Source organism: Apteryx mantelli, chromosome 16 (assembly GCF_036417845.1).
Source record: "Apteryx mantelli isolate bAptMan1 chromosome 16, bAptMan1.hap1, whole genome shotgun sequence".
Lineage (NCBI taxonomy): Eukaryota > Metazoa > Chordata > Aves > Apterygiformes > Apterygidae > Apteryx > Apteryx mantelli.
The window spans coordinates 19,117,167-19,130,136 of record NC_089993.1 but is presented as its reverse complement, the minus strand read 5'-3'; the positions used below and the strand labels follow the sequence as shown (position 1 = coordinate 19,130,136).

The 12,970-nt window shown below is 44.8% G+C and overlaps 1 protein-coding gene across 1 annotated transcript in view; it reads left to right on the top strand.

Moving 5' to 3' along the window:
* Positions 1-12,970, top strand: part of CACNA1H (calcium voltage-gated channel subunit alpha1 H) — a 255,797-nt gene that overhangs the window by 194,558 nt on the left and 48,269 nt on the right. Inside the window, exons 11-16 of the mRNA XM_067305989.1 lie at positions 1,487-1,638; positions 2,192-2,377; positions 3,022-3,139; positions 4,845-5,000; positions 9,809-9,899; positions 12,212-12,420. Coding sequence (XP_067162090.1) covers positions 1,487-1,638; positions 2,192-2,377; positions 3,022-3,139; positions 4,845-5,000; positions 9,809-9,899; positions 12,212-12,420 — 912 coding nt within the window. The remainder of the gene's footprint in view (positions 1-1,486; positions 1,639-2,191; positions 2,378-3,021; positions 3,140-4,844; positions 5,001-9,808; positions 9,900-12,211; positions 12,421-12,970) is intronic.

Here is a 12,970-nt window from a genome sequence, read left to right as displayed (position 1 = left end):
TGGCACAGTCTTTCCCCTGGTGTCCATTAGTAATTAGCATATATGGATTATAATCATGAGGACTCAGGCTCTTAGTGCTCTCTCTCCTGAATAAATGATTGAGCAGAAGACAGTCTGTTGCATAAAGTAATTTAGCCTATGAATGATGGCTTATTAGCAGCCCACAGACTGTCACTACCGATAGTAGGGGATATTCGGGCTCTTCCGGGATCTGAGTTAACTCTTTCCGCCTCTCCCCCGATTGCCAAGCATTCATTTTGCAGAGCGCAGAGTTAAACATGCCTGTGCCACGGTATCGCAATGGTCTTCTCTCTGCGGAGCCTCAGATAATACAACAACATCCCCAAGAAGCTGCCAACTATTAACATAGTGTCTAATGACAGATGGGGAATAAAGGAAGCTATTATCAGTCAGGAGATGAGTCAGATATGAAAATAACACATTTTTCTAGACGATATTATTTCATTGAGGAAATAAAAAGACTCATTTTCTTTTGCAAAGGAATGGGTCTTGAGCGATAGAAAAGCGCATTGCAGAGCCTGGTGTTCTTTGAGGGAATAGCTCCAGTAAGTGAACAAACCCAAGACCACCTTTTTGTCACTGTCGCACCATGTTCTGGCCATGAACCATCCAGCCAGGGTGCTGGACAGACGCTCCTGCGCTTCACAGGAAAGCAACATCTAAGGCTATACCTGAAAAGCCAGATTATAGCCCAAGTCTTGGGTAATTTTTTTGGTACCAGTGGTGGAGGAGGGGAATGGAAAGATCAGTTTTTGTATTTCAGCTGCATGCAAACCTGCAGACTCCGAGAAAACCACTCTGACCACAGAGGGAATCTTGACCTGGGGATGAGCCCAGGGCCATACCGTTGACATTTTAACAAGATCTTGGGCTTTTGGGGAGGATTTCCAAAGGCCCTCGGGGGATAAAACTATTGATCCCACTGACTTTCGCTGGTATTAGCTTTCCCAGTTCTCTTAGAATATGCCTGCAGGAAAAGGGCTTTGTTTGTATGTGAATACAGCTACGCTGTATTGACAAAGTGCTCCTACTTTGGATCTAGCAGTACCCAGAGACCTCTGCTTAGCTTAGTGTGGTAAAAACGGTGTTCCTGACCAATGCAAGTCTTAATATGAGCCTTACAAGCCATACTATCCATTCACCTGGATAGTTGTTTCTTACAAAAGTGCACAAGCGCTCTCCTTTATGTTAACTTTAGTGTGTTGGTCCAGTTGGGCACCGTGTTCTGCAGCTGCTCCGGAAATGGGCTGAGATTCCATGTTTCCAGTAAAATTCACAGGGACTGTCTGCAAGGCTCTTGCTTGTCTGCTGTTCCCTTTAGACTTTTATCTCTTCTTTGGGAGGAATACAGGAAGATGCAACATTTGTGCATCATTAGCACAAATCCCAGAGGGGGAGGATTATACCAGTACTTGGCCATTTCCTCTGTGCATCTGTTTGACTATTTTGCTTTTTTGTCTTGTAGCCAGACGAGTTGACCAATGCCTTGGAGATCAGTAACATCGTCTTCACCAGCATGTTTGCCCTGGAGATGCTCCTGAAACTCCTTGCCTTTGGCCTCTTTGGCTACATCAAGAACCCGTACAACATCTTCGATGGGATTATTGTTGTCATCAGGTCCCTGCCAGCTCTTTCGCCATTGTGGCTTTTCTGCTGAGGGCTTAGACCATTTGGGGAGTGGAACAAGGGACTAAGAATGACATGGCATGTGTTAATGCAGTGCTCACTGGGTATGATGGGCTATAATTACGCTGGCCTTTTAGATTCCTATCGTTAGAAGGGCCATCCAAAGTAAATGGACCCGACAGATGGAGAAAAGGTTTATTTATGCCGCACATCTGGCACTGTGGTGAATTTTCCACTGAAGTGCAGAATGGCTGGTCCTGGGAAAGGAGTACTGTGAGTGTCCGTATCCCAGCAGCCTGCCCTCCCACCCCTAAAGTAACACATAACCCAGAGCAGAATAGGGCAAGCAGGAGGATGAAAGAGGGCACTGTTCTGGCGTCCTCTTTGAAGGGAACACTGTATCCCAGACAAAACTGGGGATGGCACAGCACGTGTGGGAGAAGCTTGCACAGCTTGTGAAGTTTGTAAGAAACCAGCCTGCTCAGGGTTTTCACGGTACAGTACTGCTGTTGTATAGTCTCTTCCCCTTGTTGTGTTCCTGCAGCGTCTGGGAGATCATCGGCCAGTCGGATGGAGGCCTCTCCGTGCTACGAACTTTTCGGCTGCTCAGGGTGCTGAAACTGGTGCGTTTCATGCCCGCCCTCCGTCGCCAGCTGGTGGTCCTGATGAAGACAATGGACAACGTAGCCACTTTCTGCATGTTGCTCATGCTCTTCATCTTTATCTTCAGGTACCAGAGACTGTAGCTTTTCTCCTTCGATTAATCGTTCAGCTCGCTTAAGTAATATGTAGATTAGAATAACAATGGAGCACATTTGCGAGGCTGCCTACATGACAGAAGTGCTCACAATAGACTGACAGGCAGACTCCAACAGACGATTTACCTCTTTGCGGTCTCAGTTTTTCGTGCAATTCTGTAATTTTACAGAGGAACACAAACAGGCAACAACAGTCAAACAATTGCTGTGGCTTTCCTGGGAGGCTCGTTTAGCTGTCTCAGGAAGCTGTCAGTACCTGGATTCTACCAGCTTCATATTTGAGAGGGAGGTCATACAGACTCCAGAGCTTTTGTCTGTTTGACCCTATGATGCTCCTCAAGATCCTGTTCCTGGAAACCAGATTGATCAAGCAGCTGACAGTGTGATTTATCATTTTCTAGACAAATGAGATTCCTGAATTAACTTTGATGTAGATAATTATAATGAAGCCTAGCATAGAATTACCAAATGGCAAGAGCCCATCTTTCTGGGAGATACCACCGGCATACCAAGCACACTGAAAAGAATGTGCCCCAAAAAAGCACTGTAATGATTTTTACAACCATGTTTCACACAATAACATATTTCTTCTGTCTCCCTTTCTTTCCCGCTCTAGCATTCTCGGCATGCATCTGTTTGGATGCAAGTTCAGCCTGAAAACTGATACGGGAGACACAGTTCCAGATAGAAAGAACTTTGATTCCTTGCTTTGGGCCATTGTGACAGTCTTTCAGGTAAGCTCTGGGTCCTCCCAGGAGTTTTAATATAAACCAGGTAGACAAATTATTTTGCTTTTCAAAAAAAAGGTATTCCATTAAGTATCCAACTTGGACTGAAATAGCACTGCAAAGTTTTTAGGACAAAGTAATTGTCTTTGTGATTTTCCAGTTGAGTTAGCTGGTCTCTACAAGCCCTGATGGAGAAGCAATCTACCCAAAAGCATCACGGTGCCTATTTGTTGTTAGCAAAAGTAAAGTATGAGAAGGCCTGGAAATCCAGCTTTATTTTCCTTACATCAAGACCTACAGTGCATTACATATCTACTGTCCATTCTGCTCTCTCTCCTGAGTTACAAGCCAGCACCCTTCACTGCCCCTAAAATGCACTTTCCAAACAGTTTCATTTAACTGGGGGTGGCAAATACTGTCACAAATCAGAGCTGGAGTGACTGGCTCTGCATGCTGGGAAATTCTTTGTGTAAAAACTGTTTTTCCTCTGCAGACAAGATCTGTTATATCCTTGCAATTACTGGCATGTTCCACAATGGATTAATAAGCTGTATTTTCAGGACATTCTCAATATAAAGATTAGTCTTTTCTGTTTAACAGTTCATTCCTTACAGCCCAAGTCCAGCAAGTGTAGCACAGCGTAGACGATGTTAAGCTAGATTTCTAAATGCAGAGTAGGTGTTCACCATGGTAGCATCCAAGGTGCAAACTAGTCCAGGATCTTCACTGTGAAGATTATGACCTCTTGCAAAGTTTTCCATCATACAAAGAGAGATTTAATTTTCAGCAAGGAGAAATCAGCATAAGTCTCACAGGTTCCTATTTTTCTCTTTATGCTGTATAAAATTAGTACAGAAGTCTGCATTTAACAGTCCTATGGGCAAATAGAGTTGGCACAGTGCACAAGGGCTTGGCCCTACATCCTGTGAAGGTTAATGAGTGACATGACTCAGTGCAGCCGACTGCATTCCTGTCCCCAAACTCACCTTGTTTTCGGGACGGGGGGGAGATTAGAGGCCATATTCATTATAAGCCTGGATTAATCTGGGGCATGAATGTGTCATCTGTTTTTCATATGCCCTGGGTTTTTTTGAGCTCCAGGAAAGCTAGGAGAGTGAGAGTCCCTGATGAAGGTCCCTTGGAGCAAGGCTTTGCAAAGATGTGCATGTTTTTGCCCAGCTTGTCAGTGCTTTTACCCAAGAGATACCATTTTTCTTCCCTGAGTTTCTTGAACCACCCTCTGTCATTTACCATGTCAGATACCATATCCCCTACCCTTTCCCTCAGCTCCAGGTAACTTATGAAGGGCAAAAGGAAAGGGTAGCTCCAAAAGGAGACAACAGCTGTGGCCCCAGGCCTTTTATCTACTGATGTTATCAATGGAGGCAATACACCCACCAAATGATGGGACTCATACCAGCACAGCTTTCATGTTACCACAGCTGGTATCTGAAAAAGTCATCTCCCTGGGCAGCAGTGTGCTAGATGCTCCTGCAGAGAGTGGAGATTTGGCTGGGAGAGAGATCTCACATGCAGAGATCTAAATAAAGGAACATTTTGCTGTCTCATCTCATGAGACCTGCTAATGGTTATGCTCAGAAAAGGTCAAGAGGAGAGGCAGAAATGGCTGAGTCAGTGAGTATTTGTGTGCAGCTGCTGTCCATGAGAGGAGTGCAATAATCAGAGAGTCTTTCCCTCTGCCTCTCTGCAGATCCTCACTCAAGAGGACTGGAATGTGGTCCTCTACAATGGGATGGCTTCTACATCCTCCTGGGCAGCTCTCTATTTTGTGGCCCTGATGACCTTCGGCAATTACGTGCTCTTCAACCTTCTTGTTGCCATTCTGGTAGAAGGCTTCCAAGCAGAGGTAAGAGGTTTGAGCAGAGGGAGGGAGAAAACTGAGAACCACACATAAGCATCAGTAGGGATCAGCCCATATCAGTGCAAACTTTAGGGCATGCAGGCAGCCCTGAATTTAACCTTAAGGGGTACAGATGAGCTGGGCTGGGCAGAGCATGCAGAGCTCCCATGAGTCTGTCTTTGCAAATAAGGTTCACTGGACTAGGCATGGGACTTGGGAGATCAAGACTTTGGTTGATCTGCTACAGTCTCTTGTGTGACCATGAGAAAATCATTTAGGACAGATTTGACTTGCCTAAATCCCACCTGTGTCCTGTATTTTGGGTTTCTTTATGGTGAGCCTCAGGCCTTTGAGATGCCTCACCAACAGGAGTCACAGGGACCGGGCAGGATGTGGACTGGCTGAATGCAGGCCTTTTCTTGCGATGGTCCCTTACACGTAACGTGGGGCTAGTAGTACAGCTGTTAGAAAAGCTGTGTTTCAAGGTTGCAAACATTAAATATTGAAATACCTGGGATGATGTGGGACAAATAAATGCTAATCCTGTCTGTATCAGGTCAGTGAGCAGGGAATTTGATAAAGTGCAGGCATTTCATCTCACACGGAGAGGATTAGAGAAATTATGTTATTTCTCGGGCAACAGTGATATACAGTGTCCTGATCTGAACTGAGCAGGAACCTCAGCAGCTGTGCAGGCAATCCTGTGCCATGAGATCAGGAACAGCACACCGCCCTGGTGCAAATGGTGCAGTATTGGTGTGAGTGGGGGGGCCCTTGCAACCCCTTAAGCTCCCCACTCCCTCGGCAAGTCCACTCCCAATCTGCTTTCAGCGTCCTGAGAGAGCGAAAGCCATCATCCTCTGCCCTATCCTGCTCTTCTCCATCATCCTTTCAGATCAGAGCAAATCCATTTGGGGGAGATTTTAAATGAGAATAGTGATCCTGTTTCGTCTGTAAATATAATGATGTGTATGCACATATATATTTTCAGAAAAAGAGAACCTTTTCAAAGTCTTAGTGGAAATGGGAATGATTTTGAGACTTACGTAAAATCATCCGGTCCCAGTTCAAGCTAAGAATAGTGGTATTGAAAGGGCTTGCGTCACACTTTGGGATTTTTTAATTATTACTTCTTTACTTCTGCAACATGCAAGAAGGGAAAGTTAACTTAGCACTGAGTGGCTTTGGAGACACAGAGACTCGGAAAGAAAATGAGAAAATGGCTTCAGTTTTCACCGCCTTAGCTCCCAAGGGGAAGAAGAGAAAGAAACTTTTTTTTTTTTAACTTTTCATTTTTTCCCCAGAAATGGCATCATGCTCGTATTTGTTGTGTTTACATTACACTTAGACACACTGTCACTGACCATGGAATATAATTGAAATATTCATGGACCAACAATTCCCTTCTCTCAGCCAGCACAGTCATATTTATGTCCTTCAAGGATGTCTGCATAGATTCATTATTAAAACATCCCTCCCAGCTCCCTCCTAGCACTAGCAGAGGAAAATTAATTGAAACAGCAGGAGCCAAGCCCCAGTTTGGAAAAAAACAACCCTGATCTACATTGCTCAGGGCTGTTTTATGGATGCTGAGGGCGATGGGTGCCACCTGCGCACACAGAGAGGACCCAAGTAGTCCAGCTCACTGCTTTCAAAAAACAACTCTGCACTGCATTAGTGAGCATCCTGATGGCTTGTGCAGCGTGGGCCATGCCCTGAAGATCCAGCACAGCTTACTAAGAATAGCTAGAAGGTCCTCTTGCAAGAGCAAACCTGTACACCATGTATCAGTGCCTTGAGTTGATGCTAGCACTGTTTATGTCTGAACTCATGAAGCTGTTTTCTGTGTCACAGATCTCAGCATCCTCTGGCTCTGCTGTGGATCTATAACACCTTCACTATATTCCTGTGCTACTGCGACCTGTTGCAGACAGAGATGGACATTTTAGCCACTAACTTTGAAAGAGCAAAGCAAAATAATTATCAGTATTCCTCAAGGCTCTGCATTAACTGCTTTCTTCCTGCCCAGAAGGGGTTTTCCTCTAGGAAAGCTGCTAATTGTATTCAAAGTGCCTGTGCTGGACCTCAACCCTGCTAGAAAATGACACAGGCTGTAGCAGACTAACGTCTGTGGTAAAGTGATAGATTTTCCTGAATTGAATGGAGAGGCAACCAATACAGTTGGCCACATGGCAGCCCAGAGAGGGAATATTCAGTGACCAGACATATGTCAGATATTCTCAGACTCAACCAACCAGCAAAGCTGGGTGGAAAAAGAGGACATGCCAGGGAAACCCAAACAGATGATAACCAGCATGTGTGACCTGAACAACTGGAAACTGCTCCTGCTCCTCTTGATGCTGGTATGAACCACTACTGATGCTCACACCAAGGAGAAAACATTTGGGAATCCTGAGGACTCTCGTTTGCCTCTGGCCCTGTGGCTGGCTGTCCCTCTCTGGTGCGTAGAGGCTTCTTTTTTAGCTTGAGTAATCTCGCGTTTAGACACAGAGAGCCCTTGCCTGTCTCCTGCTGCTGCTACACATGCAGCCCCCATGCCCCATTTGCATCTTTTGTTACCATTTGCTCTGAGAGAGAAGAAGTTTTCTCCGCTCTGCAACCTGGCAGGTTGCAGGTACCTTTGTACAGGTGCAGACCCCCATTCCTTACCTGCCCTCTTGGAGCTGGATCATGTGCTAATGTGATGCCAGAAATCAGCAGCCCTGTGCGGTATCCTCTGAGTGCCTGATTACAGACCTAGCCAAATGGATGTCGTTTTCTTGCTCGGACTTAATGGCTCCTTTTGGAGCTGTTACAAACCATGACTTAAATATGGAGCAGTTTTCAAAGCTTGTATTATTCACTCAGTGCTGCCTCAGAAAAGGCCAGCAACCACAGGCATGACATTTGCAGGACACATTTTGCTCTCCACTTCCATTTGTTATAAATCTTGACATTAAGCCTACAGGCTTGTCAGATGCCTCATAGCAAAGTATGAGCCATGCTAGAGAAAACTCTTTTCAGGGCTGTATTTCAGCTACAAGGACTTGAATCAAATCTTGCACTTATAAATGAATAGCTTAGCTCTAGTTGTAAACCAAAGACTGTTAAAGTCTCCTTGCACAGCTCACAAGAGGAAGTATTGGTAGAGCTGGGATTTCTTTTCTTTTGTCATCCCTGGTTCTGCCAGTAGACGTTGGGAATATGTCAGAAATTTTTGTTTTGATCTCCTTAGTCTTGTCCTCATTCAAGGTGACTCTGTAAGCAGTTGTGGAAGATGTTGATGTGCAGTTCTCCTCCCTTCACTCAAGTCTGTCTTTCACTCAGATGGAGTGTGACTCCAGGTCAAATTGTGCAGCTAAGGGGGTACACGCTAGAGCCCTGAACCATCAGCAGTATTTCAGCAAGAACACTGTAAAAGGTTGTGATGTGAATCACAGAAAGATCTCAGCTTGATCTCGGTTTTGATTTGTCCATGGAGCAAGCTTGACAGGGGTATCCCTAGAAGAGAATAGGTATAATTGGCCACAAAGAACATGTTTAGTACAGACTATTCCTCATTTATGCTTAGGACAACAAGCAGCAAGACTTCAAACAGGACCATAATGGCATATTTGTACTTAACATTGTTCCCATGTCATTTTGAAATCTACCCCAGAGCTGCTCTGGAAAAGCAGACAAACCTTCCAAAATTATGCAAATCTTTCAGCTACTCTGCACTATTACTCCTGCTCCAAAACAGAGAAGATGAATAGGGAAACTTAAGCCTTTCAGTCATCCTGTCTCTTTGGCTGCACCAGTTAGCAATACATCACAGATGAAATTAAGTTCACTGCTGCTTTAGCATCGTGTCTCTAGAAACCATGGGGATTTGTTCAGGCGTCAATTAAGGAACTGTGCTCCTTTTCCAGGATCAGCTGCTTTAATCCAACCATTTGGTACCAGTTTGCACAGCTTTTCTGCAGTCTTGATGGATCAAGCCAGAGTCATGCCGAGAGCCTGCTGGATTCCTTCCCTTCCGCTGACTCCATGGCAGAGGAGAACCTGACAATAGCTCTTCTGCCCCGGGCTTGTATATTATTTAGGCTGGTCATTTTGGTAGCAGAGGCAGATATGTATGAAAGGGAAAAATAGCCACAGGAAGCACTTAAACAGACATTCAGGAGGAAAGCCAGTCCAAGGGCTCTTGGCTATTCTCTGTCCTGGTGGTGCCGCGTTGCCAGGCAAGCTGGCCTGCTTCTCTTCTGCCTCAGCTTCAGTGTTGCCAAGAGATTTCCCAGTGCAGTCTCGATTACTAGCCAGCGTGAAAGAAGCAAATCAGGGCTGGGTTTTCAGATCGAGGTTGAATTTACAACACTGTCAAATGAAAAAGAAAAACCCTGCAACATCCTTTGACATTAAAACCTAAGTGCTTTCAGCTGGGAACATGGAGAGAACAAATATGGAACCCTGCAATGTCAATTTTTCTTAGTCACTTCTCTGATTACAGCTGCGCTTTCATGTTCTCCCCTGGGACACACTGTTCAGTGAGGCTGGACACAGTGTAGGAAATGCAACGACATTGCAGGAATAGTATTCACAACCACAACATCATCCTTTCTGTCCAAGTAAGAAAATGAATCAAAACAGGGAAGAGGGACTTACCCAGGGTCATTCGTAGGGCAGTGTCAAGGGAATTTGCCCTCCTGGTTCTTGGGGCTGTGCTCTAACCAAGAGGAGCTGAGGTATCTCTGAGCTGCTAACTAATCCAAATGGCCTTTGTGCTAAACTTTAATTGCAATAAGATCTGTTAATTACCCTTCACCTCTCTACAGGGTGATGCCAATAGGTCAGACACAGATGAGGACAAGAACTCTGCCAACTTTGATGATGATTTTGAGAAGCTGAAAGACCTCCGAGCAACAGGTAGGATTTTGCTTCTCTTTTTCTCTTATGAATTAGAGCTCTGCTACAACCCTGCTTCTGCAGTCATCTTTTCCTCAAAATTTATGGAGGAAAGCGGAAGATTTTTATTTAGTAGCTAATTTATTTGGAAATTAATCTGATAGCTATGTTAACAGGGCAGCTATGCAAAAAGTGTTGAGAAGGCTTAGAAAAAAACTCGAAAGTTAATATTTCCTTCAAACAGATACTTTCCTAATTTTTAGCTGTACAAGAATATTTAGTTATGTCCCATCTTTTCTTCTGTATCATTATCACAGAATGGTTCACTGACAGCAATATTCACAAACTACTTCTCAGCAGCTTTTCAAATCAATCATGTTCTCATCTGTTCTCTTTGGTTTCTCACACAAATGCATCTAGGTGAGGTTTGATTGGTGGAAATGTTGCTGTTTATTTGTGTTATAGGAGGTCACTGCAACTGTTTTGAAATAAGGTCACATTGTACTAGTGCACTATAAACATGGGATCATAGGAGACGGTCTTCACTCTGCAGAGTTTGCAAATAGGATGGGAAGGGATCAGATATTTAAGCACAGTAAATAGCATGATGGTAAACAGGAGCTGGCTTAGTTCCTCTGCATTTTTATTCTCAGCTTGGGCTTTTGTTAGGATTCCTTTAAATGCCTCTAAACCAGGATTCATTTCAGCTAAGGAAATGATATTGATTGTGGTGAGCAGATGGAATTTAGCTGAGGAAGGAGCGTAAGTAATTTCCCGGGGAAGCTAAGGAGACAAAGCTGGATCAGAGCGAGGTGATGGAGCTGTCCGGCCGGCAGATCAAGCAAAGATTCCAAACACCAAGTGAACAAATGAATCTCCATTGCAAACAGTTGGCAAGGAAGCCACAGCTTACATTTCCTTTGCAGCAACCATTTGCTGGGCAGCTTCAAGTAATAAGCGATTTATAGGTGGAGGAAACATTGTCACCTCTTCTCAGGTAATACAGAAATAGGAAATAGGGCTGAACTCTTCGTCAGTCAAAGTCCATGAATAATTGTGCGCCTCCATAAGCCTCGTAGGTGCCAACCAGTGACTAAAAAGCGTAAGGACATTAACAAATCTGTTACAAAGCTACTGGTCTGTAAACAGATGCACTGACAAGAGAAACTTGTGTATTGCAGATTAACAAATTTTGAATTCGAACTTCCACCCCTCAAAGGGAGTGACAATGTTCCCATGGACTTCTGTGGTGCAGATCAGCCTTTGTGCCCAAGCCAGCAAGTAAACAGATGATACAAAGTATACAGCATTGCAAAAGCAGCCAGTGGAGGAAAAATAGCAGCGATAATGCACTCACTTGAATTTCTCATTGCAGTAACCAAACAAGGTGGACATGGGATCATTTCCCATTGCTACCTGTGAAAGTACAGGCTTGTCCTTCTCTCCCGCTGATGGCAAATGGTCCCATTCTTCCCCCTCCCTAACACCCTGGTTCTACAGTCATTAAACCAGAATCCACTAAGCCCAGCAAAACAGGAGTTTGTTCAACTTAACTTTTGTATTTGTCATGGCTTTTGGTTCTGGGTGTTACGGCACTCAGTAGTGCTGGAGGTGGTATGTTCTGTAGCCTCTGGTTAGTTTGCAGTGTGAATATGGTTGCTGCAGTCTGTAGCAAGGATGAAACAGCTTTCTGTATGAGTCTAACATTGTGTGGCTGCAACACCTCTCTAGAGAGGGCTTTTTACTTGCTGCACAGCTAAAATAGATGCTTTCTGCAATTACCACAGAGATCTGCTATTAGATTTCTCTATTACAGGAGGTTTAGCCTTCCAGGTGTGTGGATATTTAGAAGCCATTTCCATTTCCTGTCCCCCAAACAGATGACTAAAGACAATGACTAATGTTTGCTTAGTTCCTTCCTGATGAGGGAATTCGAAACAGATCAGAACTGCATAAAAATCTCTGTGGAAAAGTCTATGACAAGGAGAAGAGATTAATTTACCAGAGTGTATTTAGGCAGTTCTCAGTGTCCTTTCCCTGGTCTCTCCCAACACCAAAAAACTGTGACTCCACTCTCCGTATCCCAAGAAACACTGAGCAAAGGAAACTTTCTTTGGAGGCTAATGAGTTCCAAGCTCAGCCAGTGCTGAAGGCCTCTTAAAAGGTCTTGACATTTGCCTTATGTCTCCTATCAAAGTAGGTGGGTGATCTTAGCATTGCCCACAAAATTTGATCTCCTTTCAGCAAAGTCTCCAGAAAACCCAAGGAACAATGTCCATTTTGAACAGTGATTTCTGTAGCTGAGCCACCTCATGTTATCTCTCTCTTTCCAGAGATGAAGATGTACTCACTCGCTGTCACCCCGAATGGACACTTGGAAGGCAGGGGGAGCATGCCACCTCCTATAATTATGCGCACTGCTGCCACACCTATGCCCACGCCGAAGTGTTCCCCACACATGGATTCAGTGCACACTTTTGTGGACTCGAGGAGAGGGAGCAATGCTTCGCTAGACCCCTTGAGCTATGATCAGAAGTCCTTGGTAGGTTCCCAGTGCTAACAGCACTCCTTCAAGTGCTTGCAAGCAGCACAGACGATGTGTGTATTTATAGTCGGTTCTTGTTAAAGAAGATTGTCTGGTATTTCCCACTATATGTCTCTGTTTCCTGGTGCTGCCACAACTCAGCAATGCCAGCTGATGTGTTCCCACTGTGTGTACGTCGCTAGAAAATGGAGAGGAGTGTGGTAGAGGTGACAAGTAAGAGGAATGGGAGGAGGAGAACAGATTCAGGAGGGAGAAATGGAGGAGAGTGGTATGCTGGGGCAAGACAGTGACAACATGACAGTCAAGGACAGTGAGTATGTGGTGGGGGGAAACACAGATGCCCTGGGATTCAGGGTTTACTGCCCAGCATCGCATTGGGAGTTCATGCTAACCCACCTTACTGAAGGAAAGCGACCTGAGACAAGACACATTCATGCAGTTGCCCCAGCAAATCTCTCTGATAAGAAGCAGCTGCCTTCTGCCAGCCACTCTGGTCATGCTGTGGTGTCTTGGAGAAGCTGTGTCAGGTGTTCCTGTGGAGCAGGTT